Below are 16442 nucleotides of genomic sequence, written 5' to 3'. Positions count from 1 at the left end.
ATTAATTAAGTCAATGGCACGAGCGGGATTCGAACCCAAGATCTTCGGCTAGATACGCCGCTGCTCTACCACTTGAGCTATCGTGGTATCCTTTTTCCCCTCGATCCTTTTTCCCTCCTTTTTTCAAAAGGTGTGGTTGAGATGGGAAGTTGGTGTCCGAGTGGATCGAGGTCACGATAGCTCAAGTGGTAGAGCAGCATCGTACCTAGCCGAAGATCGTGGGTTCGAATCCCACTCGTGCCATTGACTTTTTTATCTCAACTAAAAACCTTAATTAATTGTAAGTTTGAATAACCTTAGACGATCTTTGTCTTCCATATTCGTATATTGTGTATCTGTGCTCAGGGAGATTTTATTGCAGTCTCCTGGTAGTTGCTACAACCCCGTCCTGTCCACCCCTCCTTCCACTGTCAATTCTCAAACGACCTAATATCAGTTTTTCATCCCTCCGCGCACGCCTTGTCACCCAATTGCGAAAGTCCGAGACGGTAATAGCCAACTTCCAGGCGACGTCCGCCGCTCCTCGTACCGCGTTCGACGTAATTGTTTCCTCCGCCGCCGAAACAAAAACACAAAAAAACTGAAAAACAACAGCTGAAGACAAAGATAAGAGTTGTGGAGTTGGCTTGACATATTTTCGACCCCGGCTGTAACAAACTCGTTACCCAACCAGCCGGCGTCTTCTTTCTAATTCCTCCCGACCTCCCACACTCAGGGCTGGGGAGTGATTTTAGTTTGCCGGAACAGGCTAAAAGTCACAATAGTTTTCCTAAAGTCATTTTATTATTATTTTTTTATATATTTCCTTTATTGACCCCTGATTGCTCTGACGTTCTTAAACAAAAACATAGGGTGGCAATTAGTTTAAGAAAGAATGTATCACTGGAAAGAACCATACCAGTTATACATAAACAAATGTTTATTTATTGTGAGATTTGTTTTTGAGCTCTGCGAGATGGACCGTACAGTGTCGTTTCCGTGAATACGCCATCTTCAGTGGTCTGTTCGTTATTTTGCCAAACTGCCTATAAGTTGGACTGGTTTATTACCACTGACGCAATGCGCAACAGACACAACCGGCGAGGATAGGCTGACCAGGAGCGAATCATAACAACATAAATTACTATCAATTAATTTATCTTTGTGTAAGGTATTGGTTGAGATAAAAAAGTCAGCGTCACGAGCGGGATTCGAACCCACGACCTTCTGCTGAATACGCCGCTCCTCCGCCACTTGAGCTATTGTCATTTCGATCCACTCGGATACCAACTTCCCATCTCAACCCACCTTCCGAATTTTCCCTCCTTTTTTGCTATTTTTCAAATTTTGTGTAATCTATTCGATTTTCGGCGAGAAATGAAATGGCCACGGAGAGCTTCAAAAAGTGGAAGTGGTGTCCGAGTGGATCGAGATCACGATAGCTCAAGTGGTTAGGGCAGCGGCGTATCGAGCCGAAGGTCGTGGGTTCGAATCCCGCTCGTGACACTGACTTTTTTATCTCAACCAATACCTTACATAAAGATTAATTAAGTGAAAAAAGTTATTTGGTCGATCGGCCCACGAAATCTAATGGACTTAAAATCAATTACTTTTTGCTACGGTAAAATATCCTCGCTGTGTTAGTTCGTCAGATGTGGTTGTGGTTTCGCCATAAGAAGTCAGTTTATGTCATAAATTAAAACCGTAAAAAAAAACTAGAAAAGAATCAGGATTAAGAAACTATTATTTTATTTGTGTTTTGGTCGTTTCCCTTTCTGATCCGCCTGTACTCGCTGTTTTGGTCAGTCGTGTTGCTCAACTTCGGTGGTACATCAGATGGTAAACTGATAGATCTATGACCCAGGAAGGTATAGAGATAAGTGTGTTCGTTTCTGGAACGAAAAACCCATGTAAAATACACCAGTATCTTCCAGACTGAAGTTTATGCAATGCAGAGATGTACTCAGTCCAACTTGAACAAAAGGTACAAAAACATACCTATCAGATATACCTATCATGTCATATAGTCAAGCAGCCATCAATACACCACTAAGTTCAAACACCATTAGCATACCATATGGTGTTGGATTGCAAAACTAAATTAAACAGATTAGGTATGGAAAATGAAGTCACCTTCTTTTGGGTCCCACGACCTTTGGGACTAAAGAGCAATGAGAGAGTGACGCCGCCCTGGCTCCGGCTGCTGGACCGCCGATACGTCCTGACCCCTTCTGTGGCATAGGGATTCACATTATCTTAGATAAAAGGAAAAAATGAAAATGAGGAAATGGTGGAATTTACTCATTGGACAGAAACAATCCAACAACCTTCTTGCAAATTTTGGAAAAATTTGAATTGAAACAACAGAATGCATCAAATGGAGCAAGAAAAATATTCGCTCCTGGCAGGATTGGTGACTGAAGGGGCACCTGAAGAAGAAGATTGGTATACCACATGAACGGGCAAATTCCATAAAGTGGAGGAGACACCAAACACCTACTAACAAACTTTGGCGCCTCAATTGCCCACAGGAGGAAGTGTTTTGTTGTACAATGTCAACCGTAGGAAATTCAACCACTGAAACCGGACCTACTAATCAAATTTCTTGATGAACTAGGACTGACTGGTTTCCTATAGGTATAGAACGGGCGAAACAGCAGCTCTCAAAGGGCAGTATATTAAACACCATGAGCAATACATCTTACTGTTGCAGAACTTTTAAAAAAAGTACAATTTTGATTAAATAAAATACAGAACAATCACAGAATTGCTAAAATACACCTAACTGACTAAACCAGTGAGTATAGGCAGACCAGGAAGGAAACAACCCAACTACAGGTTCATAACCTCTCAGATTTCAATAAGAAATCTCACGATTATTTTATTACAAAAGTCCATTTTTTGATGTACACAATATGTCACACAAGTTGCAAGCAATAATAATTATTGACATAATAATAATAATAATTCCAAACATATATATTTAACATGTAAAGCTCTTTTTATAGGTTACTCCATACAAGTGGTTAAAGTAGGCATAACGCAAATGGAAAATTTTAATATTGTTTTAATACGACAAGGTTTGAAAAGAGAACTTTTTAAACCTGTGGTACTTGATGTTACAGCTAATTCTCTTGCTGATAAGATAATGAATGGCATTGATTTATAGAGGAAAGGTAATTTAAATACGGGGTGGGCATGAAACAAAATTATCTGAATATGATAGCTTCGGGGATGGCCGGGCGCGAGGGGGATTATCAAGTCCAAGTGTTAATGAGAATTGAGGATAATTGTGCAGACACTAATAACTGGGGTAGCCATGGTGACCTTATCTCACAATGCATCCTTATCGACAAGCGGATTATAGAGAGGGTGGCGATCCTTTACACTAATCTGCAATTAGACACAGCTTTCAGCACCCATTTTTTTTCTCTTCTTCTCACCTCTTTCACGGTTTCACACTTGGCACAATTACGCTTTAAAAAATTTTTTTAATAAAAAGAAGCACATGCAAAATAAATACACTTTTTTTAAATTATAAAGTCTACTTTTTTTTATCCAAATGAAACTTGTATTAACGGGTTCTTTTTGAAAGAATCACTTTGACTTTTACTTTTGTGATGTCACTATAGATGGGCCAGCCATCGTTCGTGTTAACCTGTTCGTTAGAAGCATTGCGACCATAAGTGACATCAAGATGGTAAGAGCTAATAAAAAAGAATTTCGACAAGGTTGCATCCTTTTTTAACAAATTTCAAACTTACACCTTGCTAACGGATAATTCATAGTATAACTAATAAAAAATAATAATAATAAAACGGCAAAATCCATAATAACATCCCCATCATCATTAACTTTTTGCTTTTATCAATTAAAAAAAAAAAAAATGAAAGAAAACATATCTGTCTCGAGGGAATAATCAAAGAGAAAGGTCAGTTAAAATGATTTTTGAACTGTCCTCTTTGCATTTTGCAGATAGGAATGACTTTTTTTTGGCATTACACAGTATTTGCCTAGCTATTAATTTTTGTTATATGTAGTAAGTGAGCCCAGATCATATTTTGGCACATGCATCGCGAAGGAAATTTTTTTTTTCTTGCATTGGGGGCAGCACATCATTCAACAATATTACAGTTCAAACAAATTACTACTCATTGCAATCATGTTCGATTGTTGAATAATGTGCGAGATTGAATGTACCTAGCGGTAATAGCATAGCAAGTTAGGTATTGCACATGAGTTTGTGATGATGTCACAAGACATTTTTAGAACACAGTAGTGGCGCATTGCATAGCAGACACCTCGCTATATAAAAGAAAGGAAATAAATCATCAAATGACCTTTACGTCATTGTTTCATCAGCCAATATTGTCAAAGAAAAAATTTCTCTAAATATCAACTTTTTTTAGTATTCTGTTTTATTTTTTTATTTTTATTTTTGAGATTTGCTGGGTACTTGCAAACATTGGTTTCCATCAGACTTCATAACCAGACAAGAAGGACTAAATAAATTATAAATAATATTTTCTGTACTAATTTTATTTTGCTTAAACGATTCATGTTATGTGACATTAATGGACTTTTGAAAAATAAAAAATAAAACATGTATCAACCAGCAAACGAGCAAACCGTATTAGGTTTCACATAAAGCACCATTCACCAAAAGTCCAAAATTCGATATTAATTCCAGCATCATATCCAAAAGAAAAATTTTTGGATCAAAGTAAATTCAATGTAAAAGAATGTGCACTCCGACGAGCAGCTTTAGCGGCTTTGCAGCACTTAGCTTTCTTAAGTGCATGACGGGACTTGTTCAATAGATTTATAGTCTAGCTCCCTTCTTCTTTTTCAAAAAGAAAAGCTCATTACAAAAGAATGTTTATTTTTATGGCAAGCTAAAACACAGGGGCCATTCCAATACTACTTTAACTGTTATGGTGCTTCTCCATTATTCTCCAAAACAAGACAGATAATTAAGCTTTCTTTATACATGTTTCATAGTTCTTTCCGATTGTGTGTCAATACGAAAAAGGTACATGAATTATAAGGGCAAAATCCGGTAATCATGAAGCTTGCCGTTAAGTCTCTCATATATCTCAATATTTATAAAAAGTAGTTTACGGTATCTAATTTGAATCATTTTGCATTTGCCGCTTGGTCAAGACGGGCCCGCTGTGGTACGTGTCAACATTTTCGTACGAAGTATCTCAAAAATTGATGACGTCACAATGGTAAGTGACAATGGAAAAGCAATAAAGTGAATAAATAAAAAGTGAATTTTTACAAAGTCGAAGAGTCACCAAAGTAGCCTTATAGAAGTGCATCATGCCTATTACTTTCCCAGGAGATTATGTTGTTTTTTTTATACCTTACTTTTTTTTTTTTGATAAATTATTTACACCTCACCTCTTAATGGATTTATTTATGTTTTGTGTGTTTGTTTTCTTTGTTATTGGGGTAAATTTTACTCATTTATAATCGCTTTGTTCACTTTAGAAGGAACTGTTAAATATTCACTTGGATATTTTTTCTCCTTTAATAAAACCAGCTTTAAGTAAATTAAATTGTGCCCTTTCTACTTTGAAGACAACAATAGTGCACTATTTATTTTTATTTGTTTCATTTTTTCCTATTGATTTCGATATTTGTAACAGACTGTGATAGTGTGTGATAGTTACCCTGCCAAAAGAGCATGTGTAGAGTTATATTTTTTGCATCATGGGGTTGTTGTGTTTATATTTACAATTTATTTTCCTACTACATTTTTTTTTTCAAATTTGGAACAACACATGGAATTGGCTGAGAATCAAGTTTTTGTTATATTGCAAAAATAACTGTTCTATTAGGAAAAAATATATCTTCTGGCGACACTCATTTAGAATAAGGGTTTTAAAATTAAATTATTACATTCGCAAAACTAATAGACTTCGCATGGTAAGCTTGATATATTAATGTCTAGTTATTTTACACTCAAAGTAAATATTTACTTTATAAAAAATTAATTAGCATGAAAAATTTAAAGAGAATTAAATAAAAATCCAATCCTTTTGGAAAATAAACTTTTTTTATATAGATTTTTTTGGTATTTTTAAAATAAACAAACTTCATGTTGTTTTTGTATCACTGCACAAAATTTCCAAATATCACTGCACAAAGTAGCGAACGTAACCAGTGCTTACTTCTTCTAACTGGACAAATGAAATTGGGAGAGAATGAGAGGTCAATTTTAAAGAATGAATGCACTCTTGCTATGCATCTTAACGGCGTCGAAACAGATCAATTTCTAAAAGGACAGCAATATTTCAAAACTATTTTCTTTTAGTTTCAAAGGCAAAAATTTGAACGGGTTTTTGCCAGATTAGTTTCTCCAAAATAGCACATATCCAATAGAATTTTTTAAGAATAAATTAATTTCTTGATCGTTTATAGATAAATAGTTGTCTTACATAGGTAATTTCAATATTAAATATTCTGAAAAATTAAAATATTTCCTTAAAAATATCTGCAGCACAAGCACTTTTAAAATGTTTTCAGTACACACAAAACCAATTATTACAATAATTGCCCATCAAAAATTTTTTTAATACATAACAGTTTTGTTAAACTTTCAAAAACCCAAGTATGTGTCCAGCATGTGGAGAAAGGTTAATCGAAGGGTGTCATTCTTTGGCTCCCTATAGAGAGCATGTAGGAATGCCACCTGATATGAGAATTACACTTGAGCACAGTAGCAAGTTTCTAAGCCCCCTGTTCCGATTCTTATTGTTGTTAACTCCAGTGAGTGAATGTATTTATTAGATTGAATGTGTAATGGCGGGATATTGAGTATGGTATAAAGATTACTTGATATTCCTCCATCACAATATGGTAAATGGTATGAAAATAAGTGAGAATGTATTTAAAAATGGGTGAGGATGAGAATGGGAGATTACATTGGGGGATGAAACAACCTGTTTTTTGGTGTGAGGTCCCTGGAGCACAACCTCAATGGCCAGACGGATAAGACCAACACCCTGGATGGTGGTTCTTGAGTCCTGCGGATAATTTATTGTAAATTTAAAAAATCTGGAATTGGTACTGTGTGAAGTGATAAGCTCATTTCAGTCCATGTGTGAGCAGATTTGAGCTTTTATAAATCAGTACTCAGTAATTTGCTATACAATAACAAATCAACACATTTTATCTTCTTGTTGTTAATTTATTGTTAATAGTTTGCTTTATTTTGAATCTTTCATAATTCCAAAATAATATAACGAGTAGATTCCAGGCAAAGTAAATATGAATAAATAAAGGAAATCTAATTGATGGTTTTCCTCCCTTTCCTTCTCCTGTTTAAATAAATAAATAATCAAAAGTAATAAATTGTATTAAAATATTTACTCATTCGTTATAGAGTTCTGATTAGAAAATATCTTCTAATCAAAAATTTATCCAGTATTCATGCAAGTAGCACAGACAATTTTGGAAATTTTAAATTTTAGGGTATTTTTTCTTGTAACTAATTAGTTTTAAATAATCTTTAAATGAACCTTCAGATTAACATTAACCTTCATTTGGCAGTAGCACAAATATTTAGTTAAATGAATGGTACCACTCTATTGAAGAGTCATAAAAATATTTATAGTGTTATATTTTTTCCTTCTGAAAAAAAAAAACCGTTGGGTTTGTTAAACACAAAGTGCAAAGTAAATAATTGTATGAAAAGCAGAAATAATACTTTAGCATGTTCAATCTTGTGTACTGGAAACATTTAAATTTCTGTTAACATATAAAACACATTATTAATACTTGTATTATAAAAATACACACAATGCGGCAGTTTTATGAACAAAAATGCTTTCACTTTTTGTAAAATGAAATGTATTTTCCAAAAAGTGAATTGTCATACTCACCCCTTAAATCATTTTTATTAAGATGTTTTCATTGATTGAATATTATTCTCTATAATAAAAATTATTTATTTCAGTCAACAGGCAAATATTGCTAGATTATTATAGTTTTATTGATAATTAAATTAGAATAGAATTAATACGATGATTCAACAGTTCCATGACGAAAACTCTCTATTACCATATTTTGGCATGTGAGCATGGAAATACTTCTTCTTCTGATTGAAAGTTATGAAATAATCCTCACATTCCATGTTTGTGAAGGACTGGAACGTTCCCCGACTGATAGTGTTTAGTAGTGTCTTTTATTTTATAATAAATATTTGTCGTTAGTTCGGAGAATTTACACATTTTCTATGTTGTGTTCATCATATTCAACAGTTTCTTAAAAAACATACTGTTACAGGGCGAGTTTATGTTCAAATTTACTAAGTTTTTCCAGAATAAACTAACCTTAAATTAAGATAACCTGTACAAAAATGTTAAGCTTTTTACTTCTGCCTTTGTAAATATAAGTAAAATTGTACATTGTTTGTCTACAAATAATAAATGACATTGTGATACAACATTTCTTGTCACTTGTTAGTAGTATTTAGTAGTTTTGAATATTACTTACCAAACAACATTACTCGCTCTAATCAGATACATTTTTTCTATTTCATACTTCATAAACATCCATTACACTAGTTTAAAATTGATTGAACAATAATTTACAACACAGAGACATTCTCAATTGATTAAAATCCTCTTTAAATTAATGAATTTGAGTACTTGCACCGTACCATATGCCCTATTCTTAGTGAACATAATTTCTGTTAAATTCTTTTTTATTTGTTTTTGAGTTGCAACTATGAAACATGTATATTCTTAATTTTTGTTATTTTTTTCGTTTTATGAATTGTGTACCCTCAATTTGACCTGTTACGCTTAGAGGAGTAAGCACCATTTCATAAACCCATTTCACAACGCTTTGTTAAAAAAAGGAAAAAATGACACACACTTCCTCAAGTAAGATTGAAAATGTTTTTGAACCATGTATGGACTGTTTTGACGGTTCAAACCGACGACTTCGAAGTTTTATTTTAACCACAGCGACATGTATTTTTCAATAAGATTCAAAGCAATTTAGTCATGCTTTATTAGTTTTAATGATAGTCATTCATAATTTAGTAATAATTTCAATTAACTGAATGGCTATTACTAACATTATGCGCTCGGATAGAAAGTTCATTCAAAATTACTCTTTTATCTTTAAAAAAAAAATTGGCCATTTGATATCTAATTTGTTCATTCTTGGCCCAAATTAATTAAAAACTTTAACACATATACAATGTTCTGAACGTATCGATTCCGAGGGCAGTCATGCAGTAGAGCCAATGTTGGTAGTATATGAATTTTGTTGTTTGTCTGACTGTCTGTATGTCTTGACACAGCTGGTCCCACAGTTGTCAACGTCAACATGTTCCTTCGCTCCATCAGCAAAATTGATGATTACAAAATGGTGAGTCGTGGTGACACTATTGAGCCTTTTAAAAAAATATATACAATAAAAAAAATCATGCAACTTAAAACTGTCTTAAAACGGGCCCATATTGTAAATAAGAAGCTATAAGTATCTTGTAAATAACAATAACAATTTGCACTAAAACAAACGTTTCAATTTCGACTAAAAATTTATAAATAATCTCATTTAAAAAAAAAACGCAAGAATAAATAATAAGCTTAAATTAATTTTAAATTAAACGCTATTTTAAACATTTGTTGAAATTGAAATGATGATGTTTTTGCTGTGTCTCGTCCTGTGTTTGTTTTTCTACTATAGGATTATAATTTGGCATCAGCTATCAGTGTCAAAACCAGAATTTCTACTCTTCTCATCCTCCAAATCCTTCATCAACCCTCCAAATAATATTTAATTTAAAAAATTAAAAAAAGAAAAACAGAATCAAAATCATTGAAATTTCAAAGTTTTTGATTGTACTTGTTATTTTACTGGACAACGAAAACATTTTGTTTGTTTAACACTCTGAACGGACACAGTACGAATTGAAATCTATACAATATAAAAGAAGGAAATTTTTTTTATAAAATGCATGACTGCATGGGACACCATTCTAAAACACAATCACAATGCTTTTATTTATGATCTAACTGTTTACTAAAAAATTAAATAAATTTCACTTTATTTTTGTTATTTCTATATATAAAAAAAATTTCAAACTTGAGACTTCCACAGGCTTTTCTTTTAAGCACTACACCTCATATTTACAACCTAGATTCATTAACTCAACCTCATGTCGTTTGAAACAATTAATTGATTGCCTTCGTGTCGGATCAATACTGGCACTGTGAATACTGAATTACGATCATAAAGCGGCCCATAGACAATCAATATTATTGCACAATATTTCGGGTTGTGCAATTTAATTGATCGTGTGTAGACGATATTGAAAGTTTGTGCAATACATTGCATGATTGACGAAAAGTTGAAAATATATCGTACAACCTGGAAAATATTGCACCGTCTGTTGGCATTATTGCGCAATATCAGTCAGTTTGTGAAGTATCGACAAAATATTGCACAAACTTCAATATCGCCTTCAAACAAAATTTTGTACAATATTATTGAACGTTAAGGGGCAACTGTCAAATTATTGTGCAAGCTATATTGTACAATAATATTGACCGTCTATGGGCTTCTTAACTTAAACCGCAGTCATTAATAACCATCAAGTTTATTATTTTATGCGATTTATTTAAACTCAAATTGAAATAACAAGTGTAAACATACAAAGGTCTTGTGCAAGGTTTTATTTTTATGTTTTCAATTCTGTGTGTTCAATGTTTAAAATTCAATACTTGTACTGTTTTGTACAGTGTTTGTGAATCTAGATTCATACGCTTTTCACACAGTTATCATTTATCACACTTTATTTTTTTTCTATTTAATGATCAATAAAGATTTCAAAGGAAGATAATTTCTCCTGTGGTAAGTTATATACATGTCATTTTCCCATCATTATTGACGAATCATTATGACATCCTTAAAGCCAGAATATTTTCTTGTTACCTGTTACCAATTTCAATATAAACAAACTAAGTTTAAAAGTACAATCTAAGCTTTGCTATTTCATAAATCCCTTTCAAACGTTCACCCTCCAAAATAAAATTTAAAAAAATGCTATTAATAAATAATAAAGCCATATTAAATAATATTGTTGTACTTTTAAAAAGGACAATAAAATTTTAAAATTTCACTTTGGTTATTAATTCGGTAATCAGGCCAAAACTACATTTGTAAATAACATTTTTCATTTCGAGTAGAAATACACAATAGGCATGTACATATTTAATTATTGTACATAATATCTTGTATATATACATGAGCATTGCTCGGTTTGTTTTGAAAAAAAAAAGTTAAGTACATAAATTATTTGTTAAGTGGATTGTAAAATAATATAAATAATAAAGAATTTGTAAATTATGTAAAAATATATGATTGAATATTGATTGAAAGTACTTTTTTTTACTTGTAGTATAGATAGAGAAAAGTTTAAAGAAATTGTGTATTTATTGACGAAAATTTTTATTTCTCGAAAACGTTCTGAACTCCTCTGTCTTGTAACTAGAAAACCAATTTTCTATCTTTTACATTGACTTTTGTCTCCCTAGAAAATTTTAGTTCATTATAAAAATTAAACAGTAACTCTTCTGTATTAAAAATCGCAACTAATTTTCACTCGTCTAAAAATTTTAACAGGAAAAATTAAATTAGTTAAAACAGCTCAAAATAATTTATACTAAACCAATCTAATCAGTTGACTAAACAAAACTAAAATTTCAACTCAACGTAATCACTAAATGCAAACAGATAAACATGTTTTCAACTATAATCAAATAAATCATTAAAGACAGGTTTTAAAGAAAGATTTGTCGTTTTGTTAATTAAATTGCCTTCCTCACCTGATTCGATATTAAGAGTACAGAATCTGGAGCTCAAGTGAAAGCTACATCTCTGTTGTCACCCCTCTCACTATTTTCAAGAGATTGATCCCATACCACCCGACTGAAGATTTTGCCTGTGCTAAATGCCAGTGTGTGTGAATGAGTGTTCTGTGTATGTGTTTGCCGCCTCACGACCTCTTACCAAATTCTATAAAGAGAAAGTTTTTCTTACAGACGGAACTGTGAATAGTACAGAAAAAAATTGTGCGATATGTTAAAAAGGAATGAATTGGAAAAAAAAAAAAAAGAGAGATGTTTTTAAAATTAAACGCAAAGCACCAACGGATTTTTAACAAAGGTGCACAATTAGCAAAAAAATCATTAATATATTTCTAAATGAGTGTAGCAAATCTTTTAAATGGCAGGACAGGTAAGTTTTGTCGATTTTTTTTTTTTTTGCATGTGAAAGCTAAGTGTTGCATTTTTTATTAAAACCAAGCATGGTCGTAAATCATAGAGCTAGCGTTAATGTTTGAATGATGTTTAAAATTTGATAAAACTTGCATTTTGATGTAGTTATTTTTTGTACTATTATTAATCATACCATTTTCTTTAAACGTAATACAAAGGTGTAGTATAATTTTTTCCAAAAATTTAGACTTTTAAGTTTAATGTAATCTAAACAATTAGTTAAAAACTAAGTCGAGCACTTTTTTCTTTTTTTCATTTGATTGTAGATTTAACAAGTGAGATTTTCAGAAATTTTCTAATCATTCAGTAAATATTTAAATGTAATTTTTATTTAAAAGTACTTTTTGAATTCAAACTACATTCGTACTAATTGTGTAAATAGCCGTAGAAAAAATACAAATTAGATTCAAAAGAATAGAATATATACATGTATTACAACTAATTGAGCTTTATTTGCTTTTGTATTTTCTGCCCGCAAAGAATCTCTTTGACGTCTCTGTGATTTTCAGGAATACAGCGTGCAGTTAACATTCAGAGAACAGTGGCATGACGAAAGGCTGAAATTCAATGACTTTAATGGTGATTAATTCAAAAATATTTCTGTAACTATAATTTTGCATTAATATAACACAATTTTTTTCTCTCTCGTATCAGTAATAATTATAAAGCAAAATATTTTTTATACTAAATTTTATCAGCTTCTATTAAATATATAAATACTTAATTAATTATACACAATTTTTTTCCAAAATGAAAAATCTGTCACAGGCGGGATTCGAACCCACGACTTTCGGCTCAATACGCCGCTGCTCTACCACTTGAGCTACCGTGACTTCGATCGCCCATGCCACAAACTTCTCACTTCGACTACCCGATTTTATTCTAATTGTAAGCAAATCTAGTACAATCGTTAATAAAAAGTGTTTCTATACGAAGCCGCGATTTGCTTACAATAAGAATAAAATCGGGTAGTCGAAGTGAGAAGTTTGTGGCATGGGCGATCGAAGTCACGGTAGCTCAAGTGGTAGAGCAGCGGTGTATTGAGCCAAAAGTCGTGCGTTCGAACCCCGCCTGTGACAAAGATTTTTCATTTCGAAAAAAATTGTGTATAATTAATTGAGAAAATATTTTTTAGTTTTTAACACTGAATTTGGAAATGTGAAACGCACCCAACAATACATTTTTTGTCTGTTAATAAATAAAACCTTTAATGTTCAAATAATCCGTAGCAATCTCATATTTTAAAATGTTTTGTAATTCACTTTCATTTTTATTAATTAATTGATTAATTTTTCAAGGAAAAATCAAATATTTGACGCTTACCGAGTCAAACAGAGTTTGGATGCCCGATCTGTTCTTTTCGAATGAAAAGGAGGGCCATTTCCACAACATAATCATGCCTAACGTTTACATAAGAATTTTCCCTCATGGATCTGTCCTATACAGTATAAGGTACTGTTTTAATTACATATTTTATGTATATTTTTTTTTCTTTCAACTTTTTATTTTCATGTTAGGATATCGCTGACGCTCTCCTGCCCAATGAACCTCAAGCTGTACCCCCTGGATAGACAGATATGTTCTCTGCGAATGGCAAGTTGTGAGTACCGACTTGGTTTTCATGTTCTAGAGTAAAACGGTTTAATTAAATTTTGACTATTTTAATCCATTCAGATGGCTGGACAACTGACGACTTAGTATTTCTATGGAAAGAAGGCGATCCCGTACAAGTCGTGAAGAATCTTCATCTGCCTCGTTTCACATTGGAAAAATTTCTCACAGATTACTGTAACAGCAAAACCAACACTGGTAAGTATAAAAAAAAACAGCTTTTATTGCCTTGAGGCAGTAGCCTCAAAACGCAGGGCCATAAATGATCTTTGTACCTTCTTGTATGTGATATGCGTTTTTTATTGAAATGAATGTATTTATTTGCGTGAATGGAGGGTTTTATCCACCAAATACCCCAAGGAACATCAAGTACAGTAAATTCATCTCTGAAATTTGCTCGTCATTGCCAAATACAAGATGTCTTTTAAATTCACAATTTTCAAATGAACCTTGGAAACAGGACTATCATTGCCTGGGCCAATAAAATTCAGATAAGTAAAGAAAACTCACAAAAATACAAATACACGCATTTATTTGCATCACTGGAGCAATGAGAGCATTTCCGAAAGTTTGTAAGGAGAAAATATTAGGTCTAATCCCTCTGCAACAAATTTTGTTTTTTCTAACTGGGTCTGCTAGAAATTGATTGTAATAAACCTTCATTTATGTGATATGCGTTTTTTATTGAAATGAATGTATTTATTTGCGTGAATGGAGGGTTTTATCCCCCAAGTTCCCCAAGGAACATCAAGTACAGAAATTCATCTCTGAAATCTGCTTGTCATTGCCAAATCCAAGATGTCTTTTAAATTCACAATTTTCAAATGGACCTTGGAGACAGGACTATCATTGCCTGGGCCAATAAAGTCAAATAACTAAAGAAAACTCACAAAATTACAAATACACACATTTATTTGCATCACTGGAGCAATAAGAACATTTCCGACAGTTTGTAATCCCTCTGCAACAAATTTTGTTTTTTCTAACTGGGTCTGCTAGAAATTGATTATAAACCTTCATTTATGTAATATGCGTTTTTTTATTGAAATGAATGTATTTATTTGCGTGAATGAAGGGTTTTATCCCCCAAGTTCCCCAAGGAACATCAAGTACAGAAATTCATCTCTGAAATCTGCTTGTCATTGCCCAATACAAGATGTCTTTTAAATTCACAATTTTCAAATGTAGAAGCTACTTCTTCAACTTGAACTGAGCAATGAGAGAATGTCTGTCAGCTTGTAAGGAGAAAATATTAGATCTAATCCTTCGATACAAAAATTTTGTTTTTTCTTACTGGGTCTGCTAGAAATTGATTGTAGTAAACTGTTTTAAAAGGAAATGTTTATTGTTTCAGGCGAATACAGTTGTTTGAAGGTGGATCTGCGATTTAAGAGAGAATTTTCATACTACCTTATTCAAATTTACATCCCTTGCTGCATGTTGGTGATCGTGTCGTGGGTATCATTCTGGCTCGACCAAAGTGCCGTGCCCGCTCGCGTTTCCCTCGGTGTCACAACTTTGCTTACAATGGCGACACAGACTTCGGGCATAAACGCTTCCCTCCCTCCAGTCTCATACACAAAGGCAATTGACGTTTGGACAGGCGTCTGTCTGACATTCGTGTTTGGAGCCTTATTAGAGTTTGCGCTGGTCAACTATGCTTCGAGATCAGATATGCACAGAGACAACATGCAGAAGCAGAGGCGCCAGTGTGAGCTTGAGCACGCTGCGCAGCTAGAGTCAGAGCTACTTGAAGATGGTGGTGCAACTTTCCAAATGGTAAATTTGCTTCTTATACATACATTTTTTGTAAATTTTTGAATTATAATGTAGTTTAATCATCTATGGTCATACTATTCTGATCGGTTTTGTGAATAAAATTTGCAAAATTTCTCCATTTTTTTATAGTCTCGTCTTGTTTTGTCCAAACATATGAAAGTGACAATGTTAAAATAACTATCAAAAATGGTAGTATGCATCTGTCAGCCAGAACCAACAAGAATATTCAGGATGATCAGATATGATCAAGCTCCAAGTTGATTACTCAGACTTGACCGCAGTGTTTCACTTTTTGTCTGTATAAAAAAATAAGCACTGTCAGATCTGTTGGGCTTTCCTTTTGCGGAAACAAAATATTAAAAGATGTTGTCTCAATCATAAGTAGTCTGATCACATCAATTATTATGTGATAAATAAACCAAGGATTTTACTTCGTTTTTTAATATTTTACATTTTATTGGTGTTTTATTGTTTCTTATTTAGGGCCTTTTTTGATGGTGGTTAAGGAAAGTTTCAAATCTCTGACGTTTCAACGTCCTTTGCCATTTTCAAGTATTCAAGTTCATTTCTTTAGTGTTGTCATTTTTGCTGGTTTTTACATTTTTAACGCATTTATTAAATTTTAAAAATTATTCATGTTATAACATTAAAGAATTAAACTTTACTTATAAAAAGTAAGAAATAAACACCTTCATAAAATGTCTGGATATAAGAAAAATTAAACCATCCATAAAAAGAAGAATAAAAAATTGTATTGTTATAAATACA

The 16442-nt window shown here is 32.6% G+C and overlaps 1 protein-coding gene across 3 annotated transcripts in view; it reads left to right on the top strand.

The window, feature by feature from the left end:
- Positions 1 to 16442, top strand: part of LOC106661879 (glutamate-gated chloride channel) — a 185290-nt gene that overhangs the window by 166473 nt on the left and 2375 nt on the right. Inside the window, exons 5-10 of one of the 3 annotated variants that reach the window (XM_014385611.2) lie at positions 9302 to 9369; positions 12794 to 12863; positions 13583 to 13736; positions 13802 to 13884; positions 13959 to 14093; positions 15250 to 15674. In XM_014385611.2, coding sequence (XP_014241097.1) covers positions 9302 to 9369; positions 12794 to 12863; positions 13583 to 13736; positions 13802 to 13884; positions 13959 to 14093; positions 15250 to 15674 — 935 coding nt within the window. Of the gene's footprint in view, positions 1 to 3611; positions 3680 to 5142; positions 5211 to 9301; positions 9370 to 12793; positions 12864 to 13582; positions 13737 to 13801; positions 13885 to 13958; positions 14094 to 15249; positions 15675 to 16442 lie in introns of all 3 variants that reach the window. The other 2 variants (XM_014385610.2, XM_014385606.2) reach the window with 2 other exon arrangements.

This window comes from Cimex lectularius, unplaced genomic scaffold, assembly GCF_000648675.2.
Source record: "Cimex lectularius strain Harlan isolate CLEC.00 unplaced genomic scaffold, Clec_2.1 scaffold34, whole genome shotgun sequence".
Taxonomy (NCBI): Eukaryota; Metazoa; Arthropoda; class Insecta; order Hemiptera; family Cimicidae; genus Cimex; species Cimex lectularius.
Note: the sequence above shows the minus strand (reverse complement) of the source record. Positions and strands in the feature narration are given on the sequence as shown.